Source organism: Macrosteles quadrilineatus, unplaced genomic scaffold (assembly GCF_028750875.1).
Source record: "Macrosteles quadrilineatus isolate MER2022 unplaced genomic scaffold, UCM_ALF_1.0 Scaffold_1076__1_contigs__length_19572, whole genome shotgun sequence".
Classification (NCBI taxonomy): domain Eukaryota; kingdom Metazoa; phylum Arthropoda; class Insecta; order Hemiptera; family Cicadellidae; genus Macrosteles; species Macrosteles quadrilineatus.
In genome coordinates this window covers 219-19,573 of record NW_026543669.1, presented here as the reverse complement: position 1 = coordinate 19,573, position 19,355 = coordinate 219, and the positions used below count along the sequence as shown (strand labels likewise).

Here is a 19,355-nt window from a genome sequence, read left to right as displayed (position 1 = left end):
CCTTGGAGCCAGCCACCGAGGAGACCTTACTGCCGCCAGCAGCCACCGACGAGCCAGCCTTGGAGCCGCCCACCGAGGAGCCCACAGCCGAGGTGGCCACTGAGGAGCCGGCAAAGGACGAACCGCTGATGGCTGATCCGGCGCCACTGGTGGCCGATCCGGCGCCACTAATGGCCGACTTGCTCACCGCAGAAGAGCCGCCCGCCTTGGACAGCTTCGAGCCTGCGCCTGAGATGGACGACTGGGCGGCACTGCTTGCCCACCGGTGCCACTGGCAGCAGAGAGAGTGCTCTGTCCGCCCGCTTTCGAGCCAACGCCGGAGAGCACCGATGAGCCGGCTTTAGAGCCCAACTTGGATCCCATGCTTGAGGCCGCGAGGCGCCTGCTTGGCCTCCTCCTTTGAGGCCACCTTTGAGGGCGGCTTTTCTTCCACTTTGGAGGGCGGCTTTGCCTCTTCAGCCTTTGAGGGCACTTTCGGTTCAGCTGAGGCAGAAGGAGTGGCGGCAGCACCTGTGCCCGAGGCGGGAGCATCAGCCACTGCAGATGGTGGGCGCTCGGAAGCAACGGCAGAGGCGGCAGCTTCTCCACCTCCTCCTTCACCACCACCGCCACCGGACTTTTCGCTGCCCTCAGTTGGAGGGCCTCCTGATCCTCAAGATCATCCTCTGCAAAGGTAAAAGTTAAGGGTAAACAGTCAGTTTGTGTGAAGCAGTAGTGTGACTACTCACTTGAACCACCGCAACCCATTGTGTGGCCTGAGGAGAGGTGTGGGGCAAATCAAGCGAAAGAGAACTCTCGTAGCGCTGACAAGTTTGGAGAGAGCGCTAAAAGTTGGCAAATGCAATTCAACAAACTGGGTCAGCAATAACCAAAAAGAGACTAAGCTACAATGGCTTTTCTACTCCTGCAGTGTTCGAAATGAATGCCGTGTCGTAGAGCAACAATTGAAAATGGCGAATCCTTTTTAGAACTTTGACTCTCAATTTGCTTATGCACAAAATTAAATTCGTGTGAATTTTCAAAGATGCAAAACTGGTCAATTTTTTAATCAGTTGTTTGAGAAATCTAGGGGAATCGGTTAACAAAGTATGGGTAGAATCTGCACTCCAGAATGCAAGAATTGTGTAAATGCTATCTTTGTTCAGTGTTGACGGGCGTATTTTGGTGCACTTATATAAACAGATCGAGATGATGTTAAAAACAAAACTGATGGTATGGCCTTCGTGATGTGGAAATTCTTTGTGTTGTGAAGAGGTATAATGAGAAAGAATAAAAACGAAATAAAAATAAGAAAACTTGCTGGTCCACACGTAGGATCAAACCTTCAATTCACCAAAAAATCAAAAGACTCAGTAGGGACAACCATAATCTTTGTCTTTTTCCTTTTTCTCGACTCGTTTCACGTGAAAGAGCATCTCAGCGTGTGCGAGGTGGCACTGCGGGCAGACAGTGACTGTCCTCAGAGGACAGGTCTCCTTTGCAGTGACCGGCATTTAGACGTAGGCAAACTGAGCATCGGTGCTGCTCGTGCACCGCCCGATAGATTGCGCTCAATGACAGTGGAATAGATGGAACAAACGGCAGAAGAGTGGTCCATTGAGGGGCAGAAGATGCATGCAGTGGAAGGGTCGAGGGCAGCCTGGTCAATGGTCGCCGGGTTGTGGCTGGCACTGATGCGCTCCAGCTGGGCGAGAATCTCATCGTCGTCGCGGTCGTCTTCCCAACGATGGTTGTGTCAGGTGGTGAGCTGCTAGCAGTGCTTGAGGAGACGTCCAGAAGGTCAAAAGGCTCGATGAGCTTCGTGTCGGTGATTCTATTTTGCTTGAGTGAAGCGAATGACTTGGAAAAACTTTCCTTCTCTTCATCTTCGCGTTCCTCGTCTTCACTAATTTCCTCTTCAAAATCCACTTCAGAGAAAAAAGTTTTCTCAATATCTGTTAAATAGGCGTTGTCATTCAGTTGTTCAGATGAAGATAAGTTGAGCTGCTTTGAAAACCCCTTAGAAATATAATGTGTCTGAATTGATTGTGAAGAACGTTTGTTTGTTTGAAGCTGCTGTCTCGATTGACAAGGCAAACTGCTGTCCTCAAAGTCAGACAAACTTTCAGGTGCAGTCGTGAAGGAAGCGTTTTCTAGGTCCCTCATCGTCATCTTCGTAGATATGAAGAAGTGAATTCACTGACTGATTCTGCTCAAAAGCTCGCAAACTCTGGATCGCTGAAGCAAGAACTGGAGAGTCCTGGAGAGAAGAGAGAAGTAGAAGGAGAGATTTGATTTGATGGAATTGTAGTGGAAGATTTTGTTGGTTGGCTTGTATTTGACTCTGAATGGTAGAGGGAATCATCTTCTACTAGGAGGAGCTCATTTAGAGGTGCTTTCAGTTCGTTCCTGAACTCCGCCTCGCTTTCTTCCTCCTTTTCGTCGTCCTCAATCGATGGCAAAGGCAAAGTTAGTTCAGTAGTAAAGTGAAGGCTAATCTGCACTTGAAGCCAGTTACGAAACTCATTTAGGTCGTCCTCATCTGGATCATTCTCTTTTACTTTAACTGTTTCCAAAGTAGAATCAACTTTGTGATGGTGATCATTTTGAGCATTCCTTTTTGCAAATTCCACCAATTGGTCATTTGTCTGTTCGTACTGAAGGCGTGCTTGTATGATGAAGTCGTAAAAAGTAGAAGTAGGCAAATTAGAATGCTCGGTCGAGGCGGCCATGTTTTGCTGATTACTAGCTAGAAAGATGCTAGATTAAAATGAGATATTTTTAACAAACTCTAACGCAAGTTTACCAAAAAAACAACGCTGGCAGCACAATCTTGAACAGTTCAAACTTCTTGTTTTGTTCTTGACTTATAAAAAACAGATAATTGCTCAAAGTGTGACTTAGGTGTCGACTTCTGATAAGTTACTTTTAGGGCATGCCATTTAAAAGCCCTTGAGAGGGCAGTCGTGTCACTGATCATCTGATTGATCGTGACTGTGTCGCTTTCTATCACTTTAGTGCACACTGCTGCATTTGAATTTTTGTGTCACAGAATTCATCACAAAATGTGCACAACTATCAACCATTATGTTTTCACACAAATAGTATTTATTTATTGAAAGTTTTGTCAAAGAAGCGGCAGTCAATGCACTAGTCAGTAGCGGATGAATTTGCCGTCGTATCAATTCTAATGATGCGCATACTTGCTCGATCAACAAGGACGACGGCACAGTCTGTAGAGAGGGTAATAGTAAGAAAAATTGAATTATGATAAAAAAAATCTTACCATTTTCATTACCACAATAGTGTGAACAACTTTCAAAAAAGAAAAACGAAGTACGAAAGTTAGAGACTGAGAAGAGTCAATGAGCACTCAAATACATACCTGAATATGGTTGTGCACTTGAAGTTAAAGTGAAAGATAAAGCCAAACTTGGGAACCTCGTGCGCCCGAATGATGTGCGTCAGTTGATTGTCGGCGAGGAAGGTGCCCGCTCCCTGGTCATTGAAAAAGTAGGAAGTCGCCCGTTTGGTGTTGAAGAGAAAGCCCGGTCTCAGGCGGAGCAGCTGTTCAGCGTCCAACAGCTGAATTGCCTCGCGGAACATCTCCGGCGCCATTGGATCGGACCACATGATTTCCCAGGCGACTTCGCACTCGTGCTCAGGATTGGGCAGCTCAGCGGGAATGGCCTGTTGATCTCCTCGAGTGTCTGCGCCGAGTAGGGCAGACCGCCGTGGGCGCAGTAGATGTTCTCGTCGACCACCGCACAAAGTGGCATGTGGTCGAAGATGCGATTGCTCAGCGCCCACACTTCCTGGCCGTGCGTGTCGCCGTACTTGGAGCGGCACTCGTAGTAGTACGTGTACTTTACCTGAATGTCACGGACCTGAAAAATGTTATTAAAAGATGCGTTTTGTCTTGCATGTACAATTAAACTTGCTTCATGATTTCCTCTAAGCAGTGTGATGTTTCGCGGGTCGAAGCGCCTTCATTGCAAAGAGGTACAGGGCACACTCGACGCTCCAGCGACCGCGGTCGACGTAATCGCCCAGGAAGAGGTTAGTGCATGCGCCCACTTCGGGAAAACGTCGCCATAGGGTGCGCTCCATGGTTAATAAGTCGGACAAATTTCCATGTACGTCACTTAAGAGACAGTAGTCATTAGTAAGCTGTGATTAACTATGCACTTGTACTTACCCGATGATAAAGGCCGGCGAGGTGACTGGTTTTACAGCGCGGCTCACTGGCCAACAGCGGAATGATCTCTGCGGCAAGCGCTCTCAGCAAGCAGACCAGCTTTTCTCTGTCCTCTGTGCTGTCATCAGACCATGCATTGGCTTGCCCATACCTGCACCAGCTCTAGGCTTGCTTTCATTGTACAGCCGAATAAGGGTTATCAGCTTGAGCGCGTCCGAGATGATGTCGCTGCGAGGCTCAGTGGCAAAGGCGGCCACTAACTGCTCTGGGCTATCCTGGACTGCATGTGGACGGCTGCGGCAGTACTAACTCCTCAATTGACGACTGACCGCCATCTTCATAGGACGTCAGCATGTAACCGTCCACGCCAATCATCGTCAGTTGATCTGCCACCTGGTACTTCTTGCCTCTGCACGACTGACAACTGCCCTGGTAGTTCTTTCTGGTGACGAGGCGCGCCAGACGACCCTTGGCGACTGATGCGTTCATCTTGACAGCCCGGGCGGCGATGCGGCGGTTGATTTTGGCAAAGACATTACAGCGAGATCGACAGAGGTTGGAGGTGCCGCGAAAGGCGTGCGAGCCGATGCCTTGCAGAAAACTGCTGAAGCTGACCACGGGCACGCCCTCCTCCCCAGCAGTAGTCTTCGTCCTGAAGCAGGCCATCGCCTCAGCCCGCTTTTTGCTGAATCTGCCCTTCATTGAGCTCCACTCGACCGTGCTTGTCGACGTTCATGTCGGCCACAATCAGTGTAAAGTCTTCGAGTCCCAGAACAGTGCGTGACCGCGTGTCGTAGTAGTTGAAGACGAAGCGAATGCGAAATTCAACGTGTGGTGTTTCGCGCTCCATGCAAATCAGTCCGAGCAGCAGTTTCATTGAAGCTCAGGTAGCCATTGGCGGCGCGGTTGAAAGCCCGGAAGAAGCGCTTCAGTCGTGTCTCATTCTTCTCAAAACCATTGCGCATGAGGTAGTGCCGAAATGAGTCGTATGTCATGTAGAAGCTCGGGTAGCAGTGATCGAGAAAGTCCGCAAAGAGGCGCTCAATGTCATTCTTGTTGGTCTTGATCTTCTTGAGCGACTCCGTGTGACTGTCCAACTGAACGGGCCATCGAGGCGGGGCAGAATCTCAAACAGCTGCTCGACACTTTGCTCCTGCAGGCGCTGTCGAAAGACCGGCACACCACCTCCCTCCTCTGTGGTTCTGGCTGCCTCCATCACCAGTCGGGCGAGCTCAATCACCTCTGGGCCCCAGCACGCTCGAAGGAGGCCGTTTGACACAAAGTCCACCGCCAGCCACCTGCAGTCGAGCAGTGTCAGTGCAGCACTTGAAGTCGCCTGCTGGCGTCTTTTTGCGAGAAGAAGAGGTGGCAGCCGTCGTCGTCGCTTGCTGTCCTCCCTCTTCAGCTGAGGGCACATTCAGTCGCACGTAGAAGATGTATCGAGAGACAAACTTGTTGGTGCTAGGCATCTGCACGCGAGCCACCTCCAACAGCAGCAGCTGGTCAAAGGGCTGCCGCCGCCTGAAGGCCTCAAAGCGAGAGGCGCTGCCTTCAGCGAGCACCTGCATGGCGCCCTCCTTGGCCGAGTCGTACCAGGACATCTTCTGGTGCTTCTGCACGTACGGCAGCCAGATGGCCTCAGTGGGTGACCGAGCAACGCCCACCTTGCCGTGTAATGGACAGTGGAGAATGAAGGCGACGCAGTCGTACGTCCTTCTGATACACACTGGTCACCGGGCTGGAGGGCTCCAGGTGCGGCACGGCCAACTCACGCTCCAGGTCAAAGGACTGCACACTGCGAGCGGACTGATCTTCTTGCCGCTGTAGCGAGTGGCTGCCACTGCAGATAGTCCTCCAGTGGACTTTGGGACGAGAAGAGGGTGGTCGGCGAGAGGGCGTGGGAGCCTGGCTCTGCTGTTGGGGCTGCTGCGCTTGCTGCTGCGATTGCGGTTGCTTGTGTCTTTTGCTTTTGTTGACTTGCGAGCTCTTTGTTTCTGTTTATTTTTATCGTCCTTCTTGAAGATGTCCAAATAAGCCCATGATGGTTAAAAAAGAATGTTTTGTGTGGCTGAAAAACAACTGAAACACTGTGATGACGAAAACAACATGGCAAGTCTTGATAACACTCTTTTTATCAATTGCTTTACCATATAAGTTCTACTTTCTCACACAGTTGTTCGAAATAGTTACCCTACAATTAGGTCAATGTGAGAGCTGTAACTTCACAACAGTCACAACAGAAGTTAGCTTAGTGTTATCACAGGTTGATTTTCAGCAACTCTCCAGATACTCTTCTATCCCTTGCAGACTTTAACGCCATCAAAGTAAGACATGAATCTGACAGATGACTACATAGTTGCCTTAATTACTCTAGGCGACAAGCGCAAACCAGAACGCACCAGCGCATCCACGACCGAAATGACCAGTGAGCCTGCCAACCACAACAGCAGTGATTCTGAAAACGAGGAAAGCGGAGGCGGCGGAACTACTGCTCTCATCATCATTGGCGTGCTCGTTGGACTGGGAGCGCTGGGACTGCTCCTCTACTGCTTCCTCTGCAAGGGCGACGCCAAGGGATCGTCCAAAAAGAGCGCCGGCAAGGGCAAGTCGGGGCAAGAGCAGCAAGTCCAAGAAGGGCAAGTCATCGAAGAAGTCGGTAAAACGATCAAGTAGCCCTTGATGCTTCCGCCAGACCTCACGACCTCACCAACACCAGCGCTGGTAGGATGGTCAAAAGCAATTTTAAATTTGATTTTAGCAATTATACTTTTAATTTATTATTTTAAAAATACAAAAAAATGTTGCATTTTATACTGTTTCTGAACATTAAAATGTCATCTTCAAAAGGTTTTTGCCTCAACCGTGCCTCTCGCTCGCCCATGCAAAAGACGGTAACTGTCATGTGGAGTTTCCTCAGGTCGCCAGAAGATGGATCCGGTTTCGTTGCCATCTCTGCTGACGCAGGAGTGCCATGACCCAATCCTATTCTTCTGGTTTCGAATCTTAAAATACAGACGAACCTTTTGGTCCATGATTACATCCGTCACCGATGTAGCGATCGTAGGTAATGTTCCCCTTGAGGAAGTTGTAAATAGACTCTTGAAGTCCATTCAGCACTTTGTGCACTCCTGTTGACGTGTACTTTGCGTTAGGAAACATAAGCTTTTAACTTAAAAACTTACTGTCAAATTCTTGTCAGGTAGCTTGGCCATGTACAGAACAAAGTGCTCTTCAGTTTGTCGGCTGGCAGTGATTTCTCGAACTATGGTCTGCAACGCCTTTGGCAGTCCTTTGAACTGTTCGCCTACCGCCTTGATGTTTGCTGCACAATCATCCTGGTGGCGGAGAAAGATGTGCAGGCAGACCTAGGAATGGATGACACGAAGGGATGCCGCTCTTTTGATCATATTAGGAGGGAAAGTGTGGTTCTTTTGTTATGCTTTGGTTGTGTAGCACCACAATCAACGTTTTCCTCTTTCTCTGCAACTCTGATGTCGTTTACTACTCACCGAAAATGAAACTGTTCTGGCGTTTTTAGTTGCAGCATTTTGGAGCGCTTGACCAACTTGTCCAGCCCTTTCTGAAGGTCTTTCTCTCTTCAACATCATTGAGCACTTCTCCGTTGAACTTCCACAGGCGACCGACGCCCTGACGCCAGAGACCCTCATTGTAGGCGTCTGGTCTTTTCCGTCACCGTTTGTCCGTTACTGGGCTCAGTTGCGAGTTTCTGGTAAGGAGTTCTGGTAGTTCTTCTGTCTACCAGATCACTTTCTTCGTTGATGCAGCTGCAGATGCCATTCACCAGAGCCACCGGAAAGCGAATTTGCCCGCGGTAAGGACCTCTCTTTGCCCTCGGCTCGATCGCCGCCGAGCAGGTGGACAAGCGCTTTGTTTTGTTTACATTAGTGCCTGTGTGCAAAATGAAAAGTTTGGCGCTTACCTTTAGCATGTCCGATGATGGGAATGGAGTTGACAAATGTCTCCAAGTAGTCCCATCTTTGCTAATACAGTTTGGTGGCTAGTCGTTTTAACTTTTGTAGCGTTGTTTTAGTTTCGATCTAGACTCTTGAAGTTGGCTGCATCGTACAAGCAAAAGCAATCGTCATCAATCTAATTAGCCCAACCATCCGCCACAACAGTCGGCTGACAATAAACTGTGCAGGCTCAACATTGGCAGCTGTTCTCAGGCAACTGCGCTTTCTCGCTCTCCTCGCCTCAAGATTGTATGCATCAGTGAAGCACCACCACCACCACCACAACTACCACCACAATCACCACTGTCAGTTGCTGAAGTATGTGTTTGTCAGTGTTTGTGTTGTATTGCGCTATCACAAAAGTACATGTACACAGGCCAATTGGGACACTCCAGATAGTAGTGTACCATGGTGATGGTGGTGAGGTGCATCGTCGTTGCCTACGCCTGATCATTTACATTCAAAAATGGAAGCTTGCCTTTGTTGTCTGCTGCTGTGGCAGACTGAGGATGCCTCATTTGTCTCCACCTCTTCTTTTGTTGAGGTGTATTGCTCATTACATGAGCTGTTTGACTCTTATACTCGTTTAGGGTGACTGATGGCTTGACTCTCCTCCTCTTGAGTTCTTTGATCCTGATTTGAGACATTAGTCAAAATTACTCTGGTCCAACAAGTGAAACACATTCTGACTTTAATAGAACACGTCAACATTACAAAATTACAAGTGTAAATAATGTATAAAACAAAGTCAAAGAGAATAAGAAGGGGAAGTAAGAAAATGAAATGTACACATCAGCATTTGGCTGCTGGTGGGGATGGCGGTGATGATGGCAAAAACAATGTCATATTCACAAGAGCTTTACATGAATGAATGAACGAAGGAAGGTGTAAATGAGAGAGCCTGAATAAGTGTGTGCCTATGCGACGGAGAGCATCGTCGGCGTGGCACTGGTCGTCGAGTCCGTAGAGGACGGAGGTGTGGGCAGTTGCGTGATCACTGAGACGGTCACTGAGCGGTCATTGCCACTGCCACTGCTGCTGCCTGACTTGCTATTGCTGCTCAGCAGCTTTGAGGGCATCGATGAGGAAGAAGAGCGGTTTGAGGGGTACGTGGGCGTCGGTCGAGGTGGGCCCACCAGTTGATCAATACTGAATGGGCTGTTGCGCGGTGGACCCTGGTGAGCGCCGGCGGTGCTGCTGGTCGGCGTTGAGGAGGCGCTCGAAGAGGTGGTATTTGGGTTGGAGGAGGAAGAGGCGGCAAAGCTGCTGAGACAGTTGGCCAGCGGAGAGTGCGGATTGAGGAGAGGATGGTGGGACAGAGAGTGGCGAGATCCAAGGGGAGAGTGCGTCAGTGAGGACGCCGCTGAGGAGGAGTTGGTCGTGCTGGGCGCGTGTGGGTAGAACAGTGAGGGCGAAGAGAGGTGCGGATGGTGGTGATGAGGGTGATGGGGGTGGTGGGGATGGTGGTGACCAGCCGATCCATTGCCGTTCAGATGAAGGTGACTGGCGGCAGCGACGGCGGCCGCCGCCGCCGCTGGACTGCCATGACTGAAGGCGGCAGCGGCGGCTGCAGCGGCTGCGGCACTGCTCTGAAAGTTGAGTGAGCTCATAAAGTGGTGGTGAAAGGGATGGTCCGCAGTGCTGGGCGGACTAGACAGACTGAGATCCGTCGAGTTGTTCAGGTGGTCTTGGTCTTCGCTCTCGGCGGTGCTCTTCGAGTCAGGCGTCGGCGCCTCCACACTGCCCACACTGCCCAGGTTGTCGTCATCGTGGTGGCCGCCACCGCCGAGGCCGCCTCGATTCAGCATTTCCACGCCGCCTCTCGCGCGAAGCTCCTCGAGGTAGCGAATGCACTTCTTTTTCCTCCTGTAGACAAAATTTGTGTCAGTTGATTTCAATCTTAGTTATGCAACAAAATTCAACCCACCTGCAGGGCTTGCACCAGCGATTCTGCTGGTCGAGACCGTATTTGGCACGGCACTTCTTCAGTGCTCCTCGTTCTGGTTTAGATAATTAAAATTATTAAAAAATGGAATTACAAAAGCAGTGCTAAAACAAACCTCCATCAGCATTGCGTTCTCTCTTTTTCTTCTTTCTCTTAGCATTAATGGCGTAGTTGTCTTTGGCCGTCCATCCCGGGTGCATCTCCATGTGCAGCTCCCTGTGGCGATCCCTAATTATTAGTTGGTTGGGAATAGAAGGATTCACACTTCCACTACTGTACCTTTCTTTGCGCGCCTTGTCGTAGTACTTCTCCTGTTCCTCTCTGCTTAGATTGTGCCACTGTAGGGAGAGAAAGAGAGAGAGGGAAAAGTAGGTGAGAAAGTGTCAATGGAGAAAGTGAACCGACTGGTCGTGACGCCGTCGGCGTCTCGTAGACAGACAGTCAGCCAAGCCTACCTTCTTGCCGAGAATTTGATTGATGGCGGCACTCTCCTTGAGTGTCGATTCGGCGATCACATTGGCGCGCATCTCTTTCATAAAAATCATAAACGCGTTTAATGGCTTCTTCACATGGTGAATCTTGGAGATCGCTGAGGCCGCTGACTCCCGTTCGGCGGTGCCGTTAGAGGACGTTGACTGACTGCGCGAGTGGGAGTGCGAGTGGTGACTCGACTTGCCCAGCTTGACACTGTTGCTACCATTGCTGCTATTATCACTAAAGTCATTGTTGCTATTGCCGCGGTTTTTGTTGTTCAGGTTTGGGTTGTTGTTGTTGTTGTTGTTATTATTATTATTGTTATTGTGATGGTGGCTGTGGGAGTGATTGCTGCTGCTGCTGCTCGAGTTGTGGCTGCCACTGCTGCCATTGTTGTTGCTGCTGTTTCTGTTGGCACTTGGCGAGCTGGCACTCAGTCCATGGCGGCTTGCACTTCCGGAATGAGGACTGAGCTCCTGCTTGATAGAGACGATGGGACTGCCATTGGAGTGGCCGTTTGAGAGCAGATGAGCCAGACTGCCGTTGGGCGTATGACCCAGTGCACTGCTGCTACTGCTGGCGCTTCGACTGGTCGCAGATTTGCTGAGGCTACTGCCTCCACTGCCAATGCCATTAGTGGATGATGAGGCAAGTCCACTGCCTGCTCCATTGACAAAGCTGTTCATCAAACTGCTATTAGCACTGCTGCCCGAGGCTGTGTAGAGAAGAGATTAAGAGGGGAAGAATTAGAATAATAGGCGTGTGAAAAAAATGCAGGTGTTGGAAGGAGAGGTGTCACAATTGCAGCACTTACAAGGCAGAAAACTTGGATGATGAAAAGGGTTGTGACCAGAAAGTGATGAATGGGGCATCAGCGAAGAACGGCCGAAGCCACCAAAGGCAGCTGAGGATACGCTTGGCAGTTGATATTGACCTCGAAGGGCAGCCTGGTACATTGCCGGATTGGCCCTGATGAAGAAGGAGAAATGAAGAAATAGAGATGTGACTGAACAGTAAACACTCAAATAAACACTTACCATGGGGAAAACTCAGAGAGGAGCGAGGGTGAGGCAAAGTTCTGGCCATGACCGGGCAGGTTGTACAGCGGACTCCGTGCTGCTAATCCAGCTGCAAAATTAGAAGGCAAAAGAAGGAGAATTAGATTTGAACGATGAGCATATAATAAACAAATCACATCAAACTAGCAAGCATTGCCCCGTCAATTTAGCTCCTACCAGACTCTAATGCAACCCGACGGTCGGGGGTAGTTTGACCGAAGAATAAGAAAAAGAAGAAATGATTGTGTGTGTGTGTGCTTGATGCTATTCAAAAAGGAAAACTAGCTTTGGTCAGAAAATGGCAATAAAACACAGACACAGAGTTCAGAAAGAAAGACAAGAGAATGCTTCTGAATGAGTGTCTATAAATGTGAAACACCAACTGCCGGCTGGCGCCATGTCTCGAGCATTAGTCCTTTACCAGTAAAGGCAGCAGCTCGGGCAGTTCTCTCTCGCCGTGAGGCTTAATTTCAAGTGATTTCCATTTGAAGCCCATCGAGACTAAACACAAACAGACAAAGACTACTGCAGACCGGCTGTTGGCGAAATGATGCACAGCACTCTCGGGCACAACGTTAGCACTACACCACACTCTCTGACTACTTCTGTCTAATGCTTGCCAATTAGTTAATTAGCAATTGCGCCTTCATCGCCGGTTGTCGCCAGTCTCCGGTTGACGGTTGGAGAAGGAGAGAGAAGAAGCAGACAAACGACTGTCAGCTGACAGTTGTTGCTGTTGCTTTTGTGGCACATGTTGCGCAAAGAAAACATTCGTCGATTGACACTATCAACTTGCCAGTTGACAGTTGCAGTTTTCATTTATGGAGAAAGAGGGTTCATTACCTAAATCACTGCTGGCTGAATCAGTTAAAGCATCTGCTACTGGTGAAATACTTACTCAGATCAATGTCCATCCACATGCTGATGTTGGCCTTCGTCTCGCACCTCATCACAGGTGCGATGCCCATGTGGGCTGGCGGTGGTTGCGGAAATCCCTCCAGATTGGGCATGAACTGCAGGGGAGAGCCAGAGTGCGAAGAAGCACCAGCGGCCAGGCTGGCGGCGGCGAGTTTGTTTGCCTGCAAACACAAGTAGGAAACGATAATTAAAAATTAAAAAAGAAAAGAGTGAGCTTGTGTGCGTGAGTGTGTGTGTGAACGTGTCTACGAGCAGCAGGAGCAGTATGCGTTTAGTTAGTGGGGATTGTGAGTTGCGCCCTGGGAGTTGGCTGAGCTCAGCAGCTGAGGCGCCTGGACAGTGTCAGTGGCGGCGGAGTTCGCAAGACACACTCGTCCAAGGGAGAAACAATGCAGGCTAATTAAGTCATTATCAGAGGCATTTTGTTACGGAAAAAGGGGTTGATGAAAAGTGCCTCTTGCAGGAACAGACACATTGTCTCTTTCATTGCCTTCTCCATTAAGACACACAAACGCCGGTCCACAAACAAGTGTAGTGTCGGTAAGTGAAAAAGTCAGCCGAGAAAGGCAACAACAAATGCTGCTGTTGATCTTATCTGATGAACTGTCGGGCAAGTGAGCCGTGACCAGGAGACGGGCAGGACATCTCCGCAGCGGCAGTGATGTCATCACCTGCTCAGAAGAGAAGGGTCGTCCGAGGCAGTGAAGACAACCAGAGAGGCAACCATTGCCATTAGCCGTCAGACATGCAGACTGTCATTGCATTAGCATCATCATTTTGCGCCACTCTGCTCACTGGCATCATCACTCTTTGTGTACACAGTCGACAGCTCATTACGAGCAGCAAAAATGATCAACCGCTTTCGAGTAGCTATCAAATGGCTAATAAGGTCGCAGTTTCGGCAGCAAGGGCAGCAGCAGCAAATTATTTACAGTTGAAGAGCGGAATTGAATTTAAAGTGGCAAACAATGTGTACTGCTCTCTCTCGCGCGCGCCCGGCGATTAGAGGAGACCAGAGAAGGCAGAGTGGAGCAGGAGTGGGTGAACATTCACTCGACGACGGCATAATTTATTTAGGGAAATGTATGATGATGATGATGGTGATAGTAAGCGAGCTGTGGTAATAGTAATATTTAGACAGAGAACGAAGGCACTTGGCTCTGGTGCTCGCTCTCTTCGGCAGGGCACAATCGGCTTTGCTCGTTTGACTGCCGTTTGGTGGCGAATAGTAAGAGTGAGTGTGTGTGTGTGCACATAGACTGAGAGTAACTGAGAGCAAAGTACTCAAACGGGTAGGACACGCGGCAAATCGGATTTGCATCTTGGCTCCATTGCAACTAAATTCTCTATTTCATTTCTAAGCAGCAGTGTCAGTAGTGCTGGTGCCACTTGGGCTCTGCTAACTCGCTCTCCTTTCTTTTCCCCTAAATTCATTGCTTTGCACTGGTCTTGTTTCTGCAGAAGAAAAGCTTTGCAGTAATAAATTGCCATTAGTTGTGCGCAAATGAAATTGCTGCTTCCAAATTACCGCCGCCAATATCAGTGGCAGTATCAATCAAACGGCCATGAAGAGAGCACAAGGAAAACTTCAATTAATTAGAAGAATTGCAGCTTCAAACATTGCGATCCAAGTGGTAGTCAGAACGCTCAGTGAATGCAATAGAACCAAACCAGGCAAACTAAAACTAAAAGAAGGCAGTGTGTTGTATGGTAAACACAAAACATTCAATGAAAGCATCAACACTGGCAGCTTGGCCTTAACTACAGCTGCATTAGCGTCTTCATCATCGCAGACCAATTTGACCTCGCTAACCGTCTTCTTGTTGACTAACTCCTGCATTGACAAGTCACCCAAACAAACAGACAGTGTGTTTGCAGGTGGCTGACAGAGAAGGCCAGTGCAAGGGAAGAAGGTGAATAACATTGAACAGTCTGCACAAGGTAACAGACACACAGTACCCATCGTTGTGCTAACAAATAACGTTGTTCGCAACACTGTTTAGTGTGATTTTTCAGACTTGCAAAGATTTGATGCAAAGTCTGAACAAGCGCCTCTGCAATCAAAGGCGACTCTATTGTGGCGCTATCACTCTATCGTCACAGTCTGTGTGTGTGCTGTGCTGAGCTCCATTCAATTTGCACTTATCACTTGCTGGTGATGATGAGATGTGTTTGCAGTCAGCTTTACGCATTTGGGCAGTGTGTGGCTGGGGTAGGCCGTCTGGATGGCCAACACACTGCTGCCTGCTCTTCTTCCGGCTGCCGACTGCGCACGACATGTGCCCTATCAGTCCCCCTTAGGTCTGGCAAATGTTAGCAGTGGTGCTCTTGTTGATTTGTCGCAAAGGACGATTGCTCTCCTTTCTCACTGTCTTCGTTTCTGTGCCATTGGCCGTCTAAACATAGCCATTGAAAGGACCAATGCCTCTCGCTCCCTCTCACTGTGTTCATTCACAAGACAGCAGTTGACAGCAGTCGAGCAAAGTACGTGCCATCAATTGCTGACGATTGATAGGAGCTCTCAGAGGCTCATCGTTCGAGACGGCACAGATGCACAACAAAAAAGCAAAAAAGAGAGAGAGGCAAGTAAAGCCCATAAAGCGATAATTACTGGCAGCAGTTTAGAGAATGGCACTGTGTGTGTGTGTGCACTCAGACCGTATATGCTGCTCCTTCATGTTCATTCACACTATTTCCGTGCACCAGCAGTCTGCTGATCAGTGCAGTTCAGCTTCAGTGGACCGTCCTGTGAATGAACAGTGCGTACCACAGGGCTCTCCAGTAGGAAAGCATTGTCAACACTGAGTCTTGTCGGTACGGCACATAAGCGCCCTGTGTCGTACGGCACTCGTGTGACTCTAAACTGACGCCGCTGTTGGTAATTGACCGTGCTCCCTCTCCGATCACGAAATCTCAGGTTGCCAGCGCCAATTGAAAGAGCCGTCCAAAGTCAGCCTGCAACCAACACTGACTGAGACCAACTGAGGACAACAGTCATCAGCTGCCTGATCGATGCCGTTAAACTGGGCTCGTAAACAGGCAAAGAGCAATTAGAAGATCGGCATTTGACAGTGTTTGTGTGTGTGAGTGTGTGCACTGTCGACAAACGGCTGGGAAACAGGCAGCAGAAATGTTGAGGCTAGAGTCAGTCAGTGGCCTCACTGTTATTACCCAACTCTTGCAACCAGTGCACCAGTGCAGTACCAGAGAAAGAGAGGGGATCAAATTGTTGCCATTGGTGCAAGTTGTGTTCATTGCTGTTGTTGTTGTAGTTTCTGTTGCTGTCACAGCAAGATGGTCTGTGCTATGCACACTGATGGCCATCAGAGGCCAGTTGAGGAGAGAACAAAATGTAAATGTGAATGCGAATGCAAAAGTAAAGGTGCAATCAGCCATGCTGATGCAAGTTCCCCATCACCACCAGCACTGCCAACACATCCAGAGCGTCGATGAAGCAAATCCGAGGAAGAACACTCGTTGCTGCTTATCGGTGCTGCTGCCTACACGATAGCTTTTAAGGGGACACAATCCAACATCACACATGCTGAAAGAAGCAGGAGATGTGCATCGTCTGCAGAGTGTATGTGCCAGTCTGTCAGTGGTGTCGTATTCTACTGAGTCTGTAGTCGATAGCGTTGAATAATGCTCAATAAAAGGGAGTGAGATGATGCACATCATCCATTGCATAAGTGCATCAGCTGCACTACTGCCAAAACACCCGATGATATTGGTCGACAAGCGCCAGGCAATTGGTGCAAATTGCCGGCGTGCTGCGTGCTAATGGCTTCATCTCTTTGTGATTAGCTCACAGCTACACGTACAGCGGCTACCCATACTCTTCCACCATCATTACTTTTAGGCAGATCAGAGCACACAGAGAGTAATGCTCAGCTGACAGAACAACAACAAAGGTGCGAGGAGAGTGCCACACAATGGACACATTAACGCGCTTGGCCCTACAATGGCCGCTGGACCGTGCACGAGAAAGAGAAGGAGACAAGTGCCGACGAGACGACAAGGGCCAAAGTGAGAGCAAAGTCTGCCTGACGTGTCTCAATGTCTCAAAGTGCAGTCGTCCAGTGTGGAGGTGAGTGGGCAAATGAAGTCCCTCTCTCTTTCTCCCTCACTCAATGAAAGGTGACACGCCAGCTTTTGCTGGTCACAGCAAGCCCGACTACTGCCAATTGGCTTGCTCAGTGTGCGTCGTAGGCAGTTTGCCGCTGCTAAAGCTAAGATGAAGTACCAATGCCACACACCAGTGGCAACTTCCATGTAAATAAACATGAACTGCAAAAAACTAAATTTTCTTTTAAGACGACGACGTCCTCAGCGACACTATGTGTGTGTGTGTGTGTGAAGGAGCACTCGTCGCCGAAGAGGAGTGAAGATCATTCCTCTTCTTCTTCTTCTTGGCCTCCTTCCTCTGCACCGCAAATGCCAGGCAAGCTTGCCAAAGCAAACAAGCCAATAATTAGAGTCAATTACAATGTAAATACAAGCGCGCACTTTTAAGTTTCACTTTGGCGCGTTCTTCTTCATCATCCTCTCCTTCTTCCTCGTTAATGGGAAGACAGAGAGACTGTGTGAGAGGAAGGAAAGACATGTGCGACTGGGCTGCAGTGGTAGCAACAATGGTGATAACAGGCCCATTTAGAATGCTGCAAGTGGCAACAGCACTTGAATTGAACAGCAGCAGCAGCACTCTAATTTGCCGTCAATTCGATTCTCTACCGGTGTCTTCTCCTTCTTCCAGTGGCCATTCTTTTAGCGCACATTCTTCTCGCGCCACCGCCAACATTGCGCTTCTTCATTAGCCCGTAAGATGAGTGAGAGGTTCGACTGCATTTTACTCATGTCTACATCTTCAGGCACTTTCTCTCTGCTAATGGTGCGATCACGCCACTACACACAACCACCATCACCGCAACCGCAAACTCATTACAAATTCTTTGCGCAATCGTGGCAAGGCGATTCTTGTCGCATCGTCACCTGCTACCTCAGCAGTGCTTTCAAACTCGTCAGTGGCGGTGCAGCAGCGACTAACCTAATTATCGACAAAACAAATGAGCAGCGGAAGGACAAAAGGAGAAAGAGAGAAAAGGACAACAAAGAAGGAAAAGTGGAAAGGTGCGATCGAAGCGGTGCGAAACAATTGGCGGCAATTTGCAAGGCAGATGCAGAGGAACAGTGGCAAAGAGAGAGGTAGATAAAGAGAGCTGCAATTAAAGTCACCCCCAACTTCTGAACGTTTGCTTAAACCCACACAAGTGCACGCTTTGAACACTGGGCTTTTCAGCAGCAGCAACCGTGGTAGCAGTTGAGGCAGTGGTGAGCTGACAAATTAAATGGCTAGTGCTGAGCTGACTAGCGACGGCAGAGTGGGCCAATTAGCGAGTTATGAGTTTGATGTATAGTGGTGATGGTGGGGGCAATGCAAATTGAAAGAGACTCAATTGACACGACCAATGCACACACACTCAGCACAGGGAGCTCACTCTCTCACCCACCGATTACATTCATTCGCCGATTGGAAACTGCTAATTGCCCAGAATTAGGGCTCGCATCAACAGCCGGGAAAGAAAAGAAAAGAAAAGAAGGAAGCAGACCAGTGGCACGCAGTAATTAGGGAGGTGAGACACGGTCAGAAGACGACAACTGAGCATCAACTCATGAAGAGATAGACATTGACGGTCAGGCGAGCAAGAGCGAGCAGGCCTGCAGGCAGACAGATGCATCAGACTCGGTGCTCGAGTGCAAGTGGTGCTCACTAGAAGCACATCAGCGCTTCATCTCATTTCATCTTCAAGAAAAGTAGCAGCAAACCAGCCCCTGAAGGGAGCCACCAATTAATCAGCAACGAGCTCAGTCCATCTTTTTTCCCTATCTCTCAGTGCTCTCAGTACATACTCAGCAGAAAGGAAAAAGGAGTGGTCATTGTTGTTTGCTCATCATCAGTCTCATCATCTCACACCAACACTTGCAGAGAGTGCTTTCACTTAGAGTGAAAGATAGAGAATCCGTTTGCTGGAATAAATTAGCAGCCTGTGCTCGAAAAAGAGGAGGCTGACTAGATTGAGTGACTGAAATGACTGACACTACCTTAGCTTCTTCTTCTTCTTCTGGCAGAGAATACTCGATACTTAGCACGTGATTACTGTGCGCCAAACGATCGATCACACTGCACGCAGTGATGCTCGTGTTAATGGACATTGCGCTATTGACCTTCTTGCTTCACTTGGGCACACACAAACACACACACACACACACTTACTCTCCACTTTTTACCTGTCCTGCCCTGATGCCGCGGATGCTGCTGCTGCACTACCTTACTACACCTTCTTCTCACTTTCACAGTCACAGGTCCATTGCACCTGTAATCATTGGTGAGTGCTGCTGCTGCCGTTGGTGGTGGTCACCAGCAAAGTTGTTGATGAGATGAGCGGGGCAGTACGCCAGTATGATTTCATTGGCATTTGGCATTCGATGAAGCGAAGTAGTCCTGCTGCTGTTGCTGGTAGTACAGTGTGTCTCGCCAGTGTCGTTTCTCGTTAGGACTCGTTAATGTATATCGACTACGCTCTCTTTCACTCACTATTGCTCCCTGTCAAATGATAGGGCTCGAGAGCTCTCTGACTCAAAGTGAAGTGGATGTGTTGTGGACTGCAAAGTACAAAGTAGTGAGTGAGTGAGAACTAAAAGTGCGACATGACCTGGCAACAAGCGCCGCGTGTCGTCGTCTCACTGAGCAAGTGGAGCAAATGAAATGATTGTGCTCTGCCTAGGGTCCAACCTTTGGTTGCGACGGTGAA

At 49.1% G+C, this 19,355-nt stretch overlaps 2 protein-coding genes across 2 annotated transcripts; both read right to left on the bottom strand.

The window, feature by feature from the left end:
* Positions 1-9,068: 9,068 nt before the first annotated feature.
* Positions 9,069-10,641, bottom strand: LOC128982714 (protein pangolin, isoforms A/H/I/S-like). The gene is made up of 5 exons (XM_054401652.1): positions 10,552-10,641; positions 10,376-10,434; positions 10,212-10,312; positions 10,079-10,145; positions 9,069-10,017 (listed from the first exon to the last, which is right to left on the bottom strand). Exons 1-5 carry the CDS (start codon positions 10,639-10,641, stop codon positions 9,069-9,071), a joined length of 1,266 nt encoding a protein of 421 aa, XP_054257627.1.
* A 20-nt stretch (positions 10,642-10,661) lies between these two features.
* LOC128982713 (GATA zinc finger domain-containing protein 14-like) lies at positions 10,662-14,509 on the bottom strand. Its single transcript, XM_054401651.1, has 7 exons — positions 14,360-14,509; positions 13,837-14,001; positions 12,527-12,707; positions 11,608-11,698; positions 11,385-11,539; positions 10,773-11,285; positions 10,662-10,735 (listed from the first exon to the last, which is right to left on the bottom strand). Exons 1-7 carry the CDS (start codon positions 14,507-14,509, stop codon positions 10,662-10,664), a joined length of 1,329 nt encoding a protein of 442 aa, XP_054257626.1.
* Positions 14,510-19,355: the final 4,846 nt, after the last annotated feature.

Coding starts and splice junctions, on each gene's coding strand:
- LOC128982713 (XM_054401651.1), bottom strand. CDS start 14,509: ATGGGTACTGTGTGTCTGTTACCTTGTGCAGACTGTTCAATGTTATTC. Junction 11,286..11,384: donor TCATCCAAGTTTTCTGCCTT/GTAAGTGCTGCA, acceptor TTCTCTACACAG/CCTCGGGCAGCAGTGCTAAT. Junction 10,736..10,772: donor TAGCAACAGTGTCAAGCTGG/GCAAGTCGAGTC, acceptor CCACTCGCGCAG/TCAGTCAACGTCCTCTAACG.
- LOC128982714 (XM_054401652.1), bottom strand. CDS start 10,641: ATGATTTTTATGAAAGAGATGCGCGCCAATGTGATCGCCGAATCGACA. Junction 10,313..10,375: donor GACAAGGCGCGCAAAGAAAG/GTACAGTAGTGG, acceptor GGATCGCCACAG/GGAGCTGCACATGGAGATGC. Junction 10,146..10,211: donor AGAACGCAATGCTGATGGAG/GTTTGTTTTAGC, acceptor AACCAGAACGAG/GAGCACTGAAGAAGTGCCGT.